Genomic DNA, 11,711 nt, shown 5'->3' with positions numbered 1-11,711 from the left:
CAACAACAACATCAACATCATCAACAACAACATCAACATCATCAACAACAACATCAACATCAACATCAACAACAACATCAACATCATCAACAACAACATCAACATCATCAACAACAACATCAACATCAACATCAACATCAACATCAACATCAACATCAACATCAACATCAACAAAAAAAAAAAACAAATCCTGATCGGCATCATCAACCATGCAAGGAAGATCAACATCAATGACAGCATGACTACCATCGCATCCGTCCCATCCAGCAGCTGCACAGAGCTTGCTTCACTGTCCATGCTCCATGCGGACGCACTTCCATCATCGGAACCGTTCTGTATATTAGCACGATTCGGATTAGCGGAATGATCCAGCAACAGCTGTAAGCTATCACATCAGCGTCAGGAAGAGTCGATCCTGGACATGTCTTGGAGTTCTGACTGCTGAAAGCATCGGGTCAGTTTGAATCCCACGGCTTTCTTCCCCCTCCTCTCAAGACCACGACCTACCACCACCACCTCCTGCTCCTGCTCTTGCTCCTGCTCCTGCTCCTGCTCCTGCTCCCGCTCCTGCTCCTGCTCCTGCTCCTGCTCCTGCTCCTGCTCCTGCTCCTGCACCTGCACCTGCTCCTGCTCCTTCCTCCTCCTCCTTCTCCTCCTGTTTCTTACTTGCTTCCACGAGCAAGGAAGAGCATGTCGAGGCTTCGAGGCGCCTGCATTTCAAATACTAAGTCGGACATCACGCGGTCAGTCTGGGCGAACTTGTTCCGAGCTCTCTGACGCTGTTCCTTTTGAGCTCGCGACGGGGTTCAAAGAGATGTGTGAAATAGCTTCCACGACCTGACAGGAGAGAAAGGACAAGTTAACATGAGGAGAAGTTCCTCGACAGGTAGAAGTGCGAAACAGAGGACAGGTAGAACGAAGAAGATGGAGGCAAGACAACAGGTGAGGGCAAGACAGACAAGGTCTTCTTAAGGGATGACGAGATCTTTGCCGATGCTGCTTCTTCACCTTAGATTGAATCAAGCTTCCCAACGCCATTGCCTCCCCCAGGAATTCGCTCCTCGTGCTGCGAGTAAAGGAATGTCAAGAGTTCACTGCAAGAGGAGCTCAACGAGGAGAACAGAGTGAAGTCTCAGACAGCCGCACAAACCAGCGATCATGATCCACATCTCACGTCGTACCTGTCAGTGGACCCAGGCACCTTCGACCCTGCTGCCGCCGATGTTCCTGCTGCACCTGCTGCTGCTGCACCTGCTGCTGCTGCTGTCGACGTTATTGTTGTCACTCCTGCTGCTGCTGCTGATTGCTGGGAGCCTCCATTGTAATGACTCGACTGCTTGAAACGCACATCACTAGTCATCGATCAGGATTACGCAGCATCAACCTTGTAGGCTGCTCCAGCCTCAGCCCCACTCCCTTCACCCCTTGCGGGCTGCCCCAGCCCCCTACACAGCAAGACATGTCAGTCGCTTCTCCTGCCTTCCCGCTCCTACCTGGCGGGGGTCTTGATGTTGACAACTGATGAAGACATGAAGAACAAGTCTTGTTATGAGCCCCTTCTTCCGCCTTTATGTTTTGCAAACGCTGTGAAATGCCACCACCCCGTGGCCTTCATGGCAGTGTTTGCTGTGACATCGAGTCAGTCAGAGAGTCTGATCAGACAGATCCTATGACTTGTGTAGGATTTGCCGATTGAATGGAACATAGATCAAAACATTGTCATGCAAAGATTGAGGCGGCTCCAACACAGTGTTACACTACCAAGTTGCTTAGCGACAACATAACATACAACCTCTTCACATCGTTGAGTTGAGCAGATGGGTTTCGTTCACGCCATGACAAGTCAAAAGGCAACATGACAAGAAAGAGCTAGCTACAAGGCCAGGAACAAATTTACTTTCAAAGCAGCGGTATGCTGTGCTTTGATACCAACACAGTGACATTCAAACATATTTTTTCACAGGAAGTCTTGATGATATCTAGATACAAGCTCGTCCCCTACACTCCTCGCATCTTCATCTACCTCATCCCCTCTCTCTACCATTCCTGCCCCGACGGCTCCGCCGCCCAAAAAGTCCATTTGCTGTGCCGGTTCAACTAGTAGCAATATAAAATCATGTATATCTGTATAAGAACATTTAAGCAAAATAAAAACAAAAAGTTGACAACTTGATAGAAGAAGCTTAAAATGCGTAACTCAAAATAAGTACCATCCATTTGATCCTCATCGGACAATAAAGAGGTTTTTACAAAAATATTGGTATGATCAAAAACACTTATATTAATTGGTACACCCTTGATTTTAAAGGTAAAACACAAAAACACAATTTTAAAGATGTTCTACCAGATGCTACAGATATGCCCAGTACACTGAATAAAATCTTTGTACAAATCAAGAAATATATCTCAAAATGATAAAACTTATTTTAACTTGTATAGAAATATTATAAGTAATTTATGTGTAAAACTCCTTGCGGTACAGGCAGTGCCAAGAAGTCTCTTTCACTCTCGATAGTCTCTCCGGCTCGGGCCCGACTGCCAAGCCCGGCGAACCAAGGCACCAAAATTCTTGCTAGTAAAATGTAGAACAAATTGTGCTGTCCTTTTTCAATTTATAGAATTGTACTGGGGCAAGCCCATAATTCTACCCCTGCATGGCAGCCCCACCTACCTTGCCCCCCTTCCAATCTTGTTGTAGCCGTGGCAGGGATGAGAGGAGGAGGAGAAAGTGAGAAGAGTACGACTAAGAGGTCTAGCTCCCTGTCTCCACCACCTGGCTCTCCTGCCTTTCCCACCTGCCCTGTATCCTCTCTTGCTCGGTTGCCCTGATCGCTCTTCGTTCACAGCCTTGTACCTGCCTCTCAAGGTATTTCAGGTTGCATGGAGACGTGAAGACAGTTCAAGGGAGAGCCTGGAAGGATCTTCTAGACACAAGACGTAGGTTACATTATGGACAGCTGTCTCTACCCCGCCGCTCCCCCTGCGCACACTACTCTCGCCTGCTGTCTCTTGTGAACCACTACTGATGATGCTGGTAGCAGGCCATGACGGAGCGGGCGGTGATAGACTTGAAGCCGGAGGATCTTGTTCAGGACGCCGACGCCTCCGTGCTATCAACGATCCAGTATCCTCACAAGTTTGAGCTGGCAGCTAAGGTTGGTGCTCATGGTAGTCTCACGGCGGAGGAGCGAGTGACCCTTGAGCGTTCAGTTCTACGAGCGCTCCTCCGATGTCCTGACGTCCCTGCATGTGGACGACCAGCTCCTTCTCTACAGCTTGCATCAGCAAGCAAGTGTTGGACCCTGCAATACCCCCAGCCCGCACCTGGTACCTCCCTGTCTGTCATGGTCTTTCCTGCTCCTGCTCCTGCCCCCTCTACCTCTACCTCTCCCTCTCCCTCACCACCACCACCATCACCATCTCCTCCTCCTCTTCCTCCTCCTCTTCCTCCTCCTCCTCCTCCTCCTCCTCCTCCTCCTCCTCCTCCTCCTCACGTGGTACGATCCGCCATGTTTTGCCCTCTGATTTTCTATCGTCTCAGTGGAATCGAGTCGAACGAGCTAAATGGGACGTCTGGAAGCAGTTGGGGCAGGTGAAGCAATGCTATGCTCTGTAGCACCTGATTGTCACTTGTCCATCTCAATATTTCCGCTCGACCTGCCATTTTTCCGTCCTTGTCCTCTTGCCTTCATGCCGTTCTTGCTCCTCCTCCCCCTCCTGTGCTACCTCTCCTGATGACCTCCCTCCTCATCCTGCTCCTCCTCTTCCACCCTCTGTGCTACTTCTCCTCCTCCTCCTCCTCATCCTCCTCCTCCTCCTCCACTTCGTGCTCTACAGACCAGCAAGATGGAGGCAATGTTTCTCTTCGTGCGAACTCTCGAGGAGGTTTGTCCCAAGTGGCTGATGTGGAAAGGGATACAAGCGGAAGTGAAAGCGGCACTCGACGGCGAGGGAGGGGAGCAGGCGGCGGATGCGCTACAGTCGCCATCCAGCAGGAGAATGGAGGCGATCCCTCGTCCTGAAGGAGAGCTCACGGCTTACCGGACGTGGATAGGGGGGCTGACCACTGGGACTCCTCCCTCCCCCAGATACCAGGTTTGCTCTCTCCTCCTCCTTACCTGGGATCCCTCTTCATCCATGCCTTCCTCTCCCTCCTTCCTCCTTCCTCCTTCCTCCTTCCTCCCCATCTTTCGTGCCCTTCCCCCAGCTGAAGTAACCATCATCCTTGGCAGCACTCCTGTACCGTCGTCGGCAAGTACATGATTGTCTTTGGAGGGCACGGGACTTGCTTCTTGGCCGACACACACGTCCTCGACCTTGAGAGCATGACCTGGATGTCCTATGACGTCGAAAACTCTCCAAGCCCGCGAGCAGGGCATAGCGCGACGCTCCTCGACGAGGAGCATGGTAGGAAGGCAGCTACCTCGCTCAATCTCCCATCATGCTCTACTCTTCCTCCGTCCTTCGCCTTCCATCCCTTCCGGCACCCTGCAATGTCTCCTATCCCTCCCACATTGCTCGCTCTACTGTCTCGCTATCTGTTTGCTTCAGCGTTCGTCTGATATCGAGGATACAGTGCTTGTTCTTGGCGGTCATGGAGGCAACGGGAAGTTCAATGAGATTCACATCCTGCAAGTGGAGCATGGGATCAACACGATGCTCAAGAAGTCGGAGAGACCGATCCTCACCTGGACGAGGCAGGAGATTTCAGGTGCGAGGAGGGAGGCCGTGGGACGAGACCATCAAGGGATAAGTTGAGGAGGAGGATGAGGAGGAGCAAGAAGGAGAGGAGGTGGGGGCCTAGTAGGGATGCAAGTGATGACAGAAGGGGTGAAGATGGGAGGCAGGAGGGCGGGAAGAGAAGAGCTGACTGAGTGCATGCTCAGGTCCTTACCCGATTAACCGAGGAAGCCACTGTGCAGCAGAGCACCAGGGTAGCGTCTACTTGTTTGGAGGAGAGTCGGACGAGCGAGAGTGTCTGGATGACTTCTGGCGCCTCGACCTCGCCCAGCAGACATGGTGGAGTAGAGGAGGACGGGGGTTTGCCGTGCTGATTGATACTCTGAAGGGAAAGATGTCCTATCGAGGGCTGCCCTTCCAAGAGGATGGACGCGAGTATGGTCCGTGCTGCTCCTTTCCTCCTGCATGCGGCCATGACCGTTGAGCGCAGGTGAGGATCGGAAACCATCTCGTCGTCTTCGGGGGAGCGAACGCGCAGACGCAGCTTGCGGATGTGTTTGTCTTCGACGTTCCTGACAAGAGGTGGAGAAAGGTTTCTCCCATCGAGGGTCCTCCTCCTGAGCCTCGTGCTGGACATGCCTGCGTCCTACACGGAGGAAGGTAAGAGACCAAGAGCTGGGAGTGAGAGGAAGCTGCTGCAAGGTCTGAGGGTAGGAGGTGAAGGAGACAAGAGGAGAGAGCGGGAAGCAGTCAGAAGGGCGATGGACTAGGATGAGGAGGAGGAGGAGGAGGGGAAGGAGGATCAGGAGAAACAATTTGTGTTGAGGGGAGTGGGTAGAGGAAGTGAGAATGGAAGACGTTTCTCATAGAGCTCCATTCACAGGATGATCGTCATGGGAGGAGGAAACGGAGCGCAGGGCCTTCTGGGGATGCACATCTTCGACCTCGAGACAGAGGATGGGGAGGTCAAGGGGAGCTGGAGTATACTGCGGGCAGGATACGCACACAGCACGAGCTGCCTGACGGTGGCAAGGGAGGGGGCAGCGTGCGTGATGCACGACTCGAAGCTTTTCCTCTTTGGAGGCTTCAACGGCAGGTACCTCAACGACGTCATGATGCTCCGGCTGGAGAGAGACGCAGACTGGGCGCTGAGGTGACCCTTGCTCGACTGTGCTCGTAGGCTGAGCTTTAGCAGGGTCCAGGACGGGTCGGTGGAGGAGCTGAGGGACGCGTGCAGGTGAAGAGCGGAGGGTTCAAGTTGTTCCTGATGGTTGCGATGTGCAGACTCTTGAGGGAGGACCTTGCAAGGTAACTTGCCTCATCCTTCTTCTGCCCTTCCCGCTTCCTCTCCTCTCTCTCCCTCTCCGCCCATCCTGCCGCTCTTTTCCCCCCTCCCGCTTCCTGTTTTCCCGTGGTTCTCTGTCCATGCCTCCTGCTTGTGGATCATTGGCAATGGCAGGGAGCAGAAGGAGAAGGAGAATTTCAAGCAGGAGCTGAACCGGCTGCGGACCGAGCATGCGACGGTGTCGCCTCCCTGCCCACCCTACTTGGTCACGTGACTTCAGGTCCGCGCGATGTTGGCGCAGCTGGAGAAGATGTACTACAACTCGCCTGCAGCCACGGGCAACCCCACCCCATCTGCTGCCCTGGTGAGAGGAGGAGGAGGAGGAGGAGGAGGAGGAGGAGATCTGGTGAAGCTGAGGAGCAGCAGCGAGGAAGCCATCACAGCGAAGGATGGCTGGTGCATGCGATGCGAATCTTGACGTCGAGGTAGACGTCGCTTCTCCTTCCTCCCTCCTGACGTCACTTCAGTTGGATGGGAATGCTCTGGGGGAGCAAGGAGGTAACGTGACCGTTGTGACTATTGACGTTGCTCATTCAAGGGCAGGAAGCAAGGATTCATCCTGACAACGAAAACCAGGAATCACCTCTGGAGGTAGCTTGACATGTGCCAAATCGCGTCTTCCCATGTGTCGAAAGATCTCTACTTCATCACAACAGCTATCGGATCATCACTGAGTATTGAATCAGTAACAACGTAATGACGCTGAAGATTAATCAAGAACTATCAACTGATCTGGTCAGCCCTCTGCATCTGTACAACGATCACCATCTCTCGTTCATGGCATCGGCAGAATCGAACTGCCACAAGCACCAGCATGCCAGATGGGTGTTGACAACACCAGTGAGACGCTTCGCCCTCCCTGCACATCTTGTCCCTTCCCTGAAGGAGAAGGCAGGAAGGGAACCAAGGTCTAAGAGGTCTCAGGTCTCTGTCAGAGCTTCCTCAGACTGCTTACGAGCGCTCTCCTCTGATACGGCGGGCAAGCTGGATGTCCTTGGGGAAGATGGTCACACGCTTGGCGTGGATAGCGCACAAGTTGGTGTCCTCAAAGAGACCGACGAGGTAGGCCTCAGAAGCTTCCTGGAGGGCCATGATGGCAGAGGTCTGGAAGCGGAGATCCGACTTGAAGTCCTGAGCAATCTCGCGCACAAGACGCTGGAAGGGGAGCTTGCGGAGCAGCAGCTCGGTGGACTTCTGGTAGCGACGGATCTCACGAAGGGCGACAGTTCCGGGCCTGTAGCGATGGGGCTTCTTGACACCACCAGTGGCGGGGGCTGACTTGCGAGCAGCCTTGGTGGCGAGAGCCTTACGGGGAGCCTTGCCACCAGTGGACTTACGGGCAGTCTGCTTGGTACGAGCCATGGGAAGAGAGGAGGTGGTGGAACCAGTGCTGCCCACGGTTGAATTTAAACTGGTGGCGGGGGAGTGAGTAGGGGTGGTTTTGTAGTATGGATAGGGGGTAGTGATCGAGCTGTCGGTGACAAAGATGTAATTGGGGGTGGGGTGTGACAGTAGAAGGGTACTTCAAATGGTTTCCCGATATAGTGGGGATAAAGGGGGTACTAAAGAGCTATAAAGGAGGGGACAAGCAGGTGCCAGCGGTTTGTGGTGGGGTACTTGGAATAAGATGCTTGAGAGAGTAGTGGGGGTGGGTGGGCAGCTGTTTTTGAGGTTTGATCGGTGTTTTCCTACGTTCAAAAAAAATTTTAATAAAACAGCTTTATTAAAAATGTGCTATCAGATATAAATTATTAGTTGTGCTGGTAATATCACTACAAAATTGATATTACAATTTATCACTCATCTATCTGAGTTGTGTACTAAAATTGGATATCTTTTGGAAATGGCTCTGACAATACTCAAAAAAGTGATGGTTAAAAATAGTGGTACAAATTGTTATTAAAATTCGGAGGCGGGCTCACGAGAAGGGGGTGTGGGCATTGGGCGGATCATGCCTTGGAGGGGGGGGGGGGATGGTGAAAGCACAGCAGGAGCAGCTACTCTCTTCCTCATCGAGCATTGAGCTACTCTCTTCCTCGTCCAGCTTTCACCTACTTTCCCCCGCCCCTGAAAGCTGGATGACAAAGAGAGTAGCTCAACGCTGGATGACGAAGAGAGTAGCTCAACGCTGGATGACAAAGAGAGTAGCTCAACGCTGGATGACGAAGAGAGTAGCTCAATGCTGGATGACGAAGAGAGTAGCTCAATGCTCGATGACGAAGAGAGTAGCTCAATGCTCGATGACGAAGAGAGTAGCTCAACGCTGGATGACGAAGAGAGTAGCTGAACGCTGGATGACGAAGAGAGTAGCTGAACGCTGGATGACGCAGAGAGTAGCTCAATGCTGGATGGGGGACAAGAACAGTGTAGCTAAATGCTGGCTGACATAGGAGGGAGCATGAAAGCTTCTGTGGTCGCTGGGGAATGGCACTCGGGGAGAGGAAGGGAGTTCAGGTGAGACCTAGGATGAAACTTGCCCTTGAGATGACAAAGATCGTCGCAGAGCGAACAGGAAAGTAGCAAGGGGGGAGACCCTGTTCGAAGCCAAGCCGTTAGCGGGTGTCTTGAGTGGGTCTATAGTGCGCATAACCCCTCTTACGATGATGCCAAGGTGAAGACAAGCTCCAGACACACTGCAGCTGTTGTTATGCCCTCGTGGTAGATGAGGAGGGGAGAGTACAATGTGATGAGATGGTGGTGAGTGAACGTGCTGCTCTTATTCGATGCAGGTGAAGACTGCAACAGCCATTTGATATGTGCCGAATGCTGCAAAGCAGGAAAACGCGAGAAGGTTTGTTTCGTCCATAGTCTCCTTGTCTGCGACGACGACATCATCATCATCATCATCATCATCATCATCATCATCATCATCATCATCATCATCATCATCATCATCATCATCGCCATCATCATCATCATCATCATCATCATCATCATCATCATCATCATCATCATCATCATTGTCGTCGTAATCTTCGTCACCTTCTTGATTCTCCTCTTCCTCATGTTCATCGCCACTCCCCTACAACCTGCTCATTGCCTAGACGAATCTGATGTCTCAGCAAACTGAATATCTTTACGTAGTGATCTTTCCTTAAAACCAGTGGCATGATGGCTCGTTGCAGGCGATAGAACTGCATGTTCGCAGCGGTGAGTGTAAACTCTTGACCTTGGGAGAGTTTCAAGACACAACAGCGTGAGAGACTTGAAATTTAATTTTCGACATCCTGACGTGCCTTCCTCTGAACAACTCGTCTTGACCTACCAACCTTCTCCTCCTCGCCCCTGTCCTCCAGGAGGATTGTGCTCCGTCTCTGGGATATCAAAGTTAACCAGCGTGCCAATGCGCATACAACGTGCGTGAACATCGAAGGCTGCAGAGTTCCCACAGGGATCGAAGGGCTGGACATGCTCGAGAAGTTTTCGTCCAAGTTGCAGACGACGGAGAGGAAGGCAGACGACGAGGAGATCACTTTCGACATTCCCTCCCACAAGGAGTACGTCAAGGCCATCTTCACTTCTTTGCTCCCCGACGGCAACGCTGAGAAGTTCACGGAGGATGCGGAGGAGGTGGTCGTCAGTTGGCTGGTGCTCTCCCCCTCCCCCTCCCCCTCCCCCTTCCCCTTCCCCCTCCACTGCTTCCTCTTCCCTCACTGTGCTCCTACTGTCTCCTTACCGTCTCCTTACCCACCATGTCCCTTCCCATTCCCCTGCTGCTCGGCTTTCCTCCATATGTCCCAGCGTTTTCAACACCCAACTCAGCATCTGTGTTGTCTCTTGTTTGTACTTCACTCATGATATCTTTGCTCTTCCCTCGAAACCTGACTTTCTTTTGATCGCAACTTCTTGACCAGGATGCTCTCCGTTGCAATCAGCACTCGATTCTGAGTGACTTAGATGGTGAGGAGGAACATGTTGAGAGAAACAGAGATGAATCTATACAGGCGACATGGTCGGGAATCTGATATCGCCTGAAGGAAGGTGTGCAAAATTCACAGAGTGTGCATTTCTTGCCATGAGGAAAAACAACGATGTATGATTAGAGGACAAGAAGGAGAAAGTTTGAAGGCAGAGGAGTGGGAACAGGAAAAGGAGAACAAGGGGAGGGAGAAGAGGAGCTGAGAGACAAGCTAGGAGCGGAAAGGGGTAGGAATGGAGGGTTCGAGAGTCGGGCATGTAAGAAGAAGGATGGTGGCCAGGACAAGAAAGTGGCATGCAGGAGGAGACATCAGCACAGGTGATATGCTAACATGCTCACTGCTGCAGCTTCTTCAACCACTCATGCGAGCCCAACGTCGTCTGGGTGAGAAAGTCTTGCCTGGTTGTTGCAGGTGTGAACTTGTTGCAAAGAGCATGAAAGGGGATGAAATCCGATTTGTCGCCATCAAAGACGTAGAGGAGGGGCAGGTACGGGTGCTGGATGAGGGCTACATCAAACCACTCTGATCCCAAGTCTTTTTCTTCCCTTTCATCGTCATCCATTTCCCCCTCCACCACCACCTCCTCCTCCTCCTTCTCCACCACCTCCTCCACCACCACCTCCTTCTCCTCCTTCTCCTCCTTCTCCACCACCACCACCACCTCCTCCACCACCTCCTTCTCCTCCTTCTCCTCCTTCTCCACCACCACCACCTCCTCCTCCTCCTCCTTCTCATCGTTGTCCTTCCCCTCCTTTCTTGATCTCTCCTTCCTCTCTTCAGCTGGTCACAATCTTGTTTTTTGTGTCTCACTGCCGATGGCTGTACAGGAGCTCTGCATCTCGTACGCTGCCGAGCACACGCCCTATGTGATGCGGCAGAAGCTGTTGCGAGTGTAAGGAAACCTTTATGACTCCCTCGCTCATGCTTGCTGTTCCAGCAAGTGGAGATTCGTCTGCTCCTGCCCTCGTTGCTCGCGCCACGCCAGCCCTCCGGAAAGGTCCAAGAACTTTTCTTCCGACTATCCTCCACCTCCTCCCTTCCAGCATTCAAAGACGCCTTTTTCCTCCTCTTCCTTAGATCTTCTCTGCTTTCTAGCTCGAAATTCTCCTCCCGCTGATCCCTTGCCTGTACTGGAGGAGCTGAGCTGACGACTAGTCAGATGTTCTGTTCCTCCAGAGCTCTTCATGCATGGATCGGAGGAGGCGGAGGAGGAAAAGTCTCTTCTTCCCGATTCCAGCAGCTCCGAAAGTGCCATCCCCTCACATCTACGGCAGTACCAAGACTTCCTGCTGGATCTTACCAAGACTACCTCCTCCTCCTCCTCCTCCACTTCCTCCTCCTCCGTACATCCGTCCACCGACACTCTCCCCTGGACCCTGCGAGACCTGGGGGAGGAGCTGAACGAGGAGGTGCAGGAGCAGCTGCTGGAAGGCAAAGAGATCACGCCTGCTGTCTTGCTCGATGCTCTCGGAGCCCGTGCGCGGCTGGCAGGAGAGGAGGGGCTGGGGAAGACGCACTGGTCCGTCCTACGTCTATACGCTGCAGCTGCTCAACTCCTGCTGGCACTGCAGGATGCAGTCAGCGCCGCTCGCTGCTTTCGCTTCCTCCTCCTTCACTCCGCCGACATCCACGAGCTCGGGCTCGAGCACAGATACAGGGCAAAGTTGGGGCTGGCTCTACATGCGGCAGCTGTGAAGATCGAGGAGGAGGAGGAGGAGGAGGAGGAGGAGGAGGAGGGGGAAGTGGTTCAGGCAGGGGCGACGGCG

At 52.7% G+C, this 11,711-nt stretch overlaps 3 protein-coding genes across 3 annotated transcripts; 2 read left to right on the top strand and 1 right to left on the bottom strand.

The window, feature by feature from the left end:
• Positions 1–3,044: 3,044 nt before the first annotated feature.
• On the top strand, positions 3,045–6,625 carry GUITHDRAFT_104227 (hypothetical protein; the record flags this gene model as incomplete). Its single annotated transcript, XM_005836755.1, has 16 exons — positions 3,045–3,155; positions 3,211–3,327; positions 3,838–4,095; positions 4,233–4,407; positions 4,577–4,711; positions 4,887–5,019; positions 5,069–5,120; positions 5,171–5,340; positions 5,564–5,833; positions 5,876–5,917; positions 5,965–5,988; positions 6,140–6,203; positions 6,246–6,329; positions 6,392–6,450; positions 6,493–6,523; positions 6,569–6,625. 16 exons carry the CDS (start codon positions 3,045–3,047, stop codon positions 6,623–6,625), a joined length of 1,782 nt encoding a protein of 593 aa, XP_005836812.1.
• Positions 6,626–6,976: 351 nt separating this feature from the next.
• On the bottom strand, positions 6,977–7,387 carry GUITHDRAFT_67334 (histone H3; the record flags this gene model as incomplete). The annotated part of the gene is made up of 1 exon (XM_005836754.1): positions 6,977–7,387. One exon carries the CDS (start codon positions 7,385–7,387, stop codon positions 6,977–6,979), a length of 411 nt encoding a protein of 136 aa, XP_005836811.1.
• A 1,012-nt stretch (positions 7,388–8,399) lies between these two features.
• Positions 8,400–10,471, top strand: GUITHDRAFT_104225 (hypothetical protein; the record flags this gene model as incomplete). Its single annotated transcript, XM_005836753.1, has 10 exons — positions 8,400–8,479; positions 8,529–8,584; positions 8,637–8,708; positions 8,755–8,993; positions 9,151–9,221; positions 9,322–9,613; positions 9,880–9,925; positions 9,970–10,006; positions 10,292–10,328; positions 10,376–10,471. 10 exons carry the CDS (start codon positions 8,400–8,402, stop codon positions 10,469–10,471), a joined length of 1,026 nt encoding a protein of 341 aa, XP_005836810.1.
• Between the last annotated feature and the right edge of the window lie 1,240 nt (positions 10,472–11,711).

This window comes from Guillardia theta (assembly GCF_000315625.1).
Source record: "Guillardia theta CCMP2712 unplaced genomic scaffold GUITHscaffold_16, whole genome shotgun sequence".
Classification (NCBI taxonomy): domain Eukaryota; class Cryptophyceae; order Pyrenomonadales; family Geminigeraceae; genus Guillardia; species Guillardia theta.
Note: the sequence above shows the minus strand (reverse complement) of the source record. Positions and strands in the feature narration are given on the sequence as shown.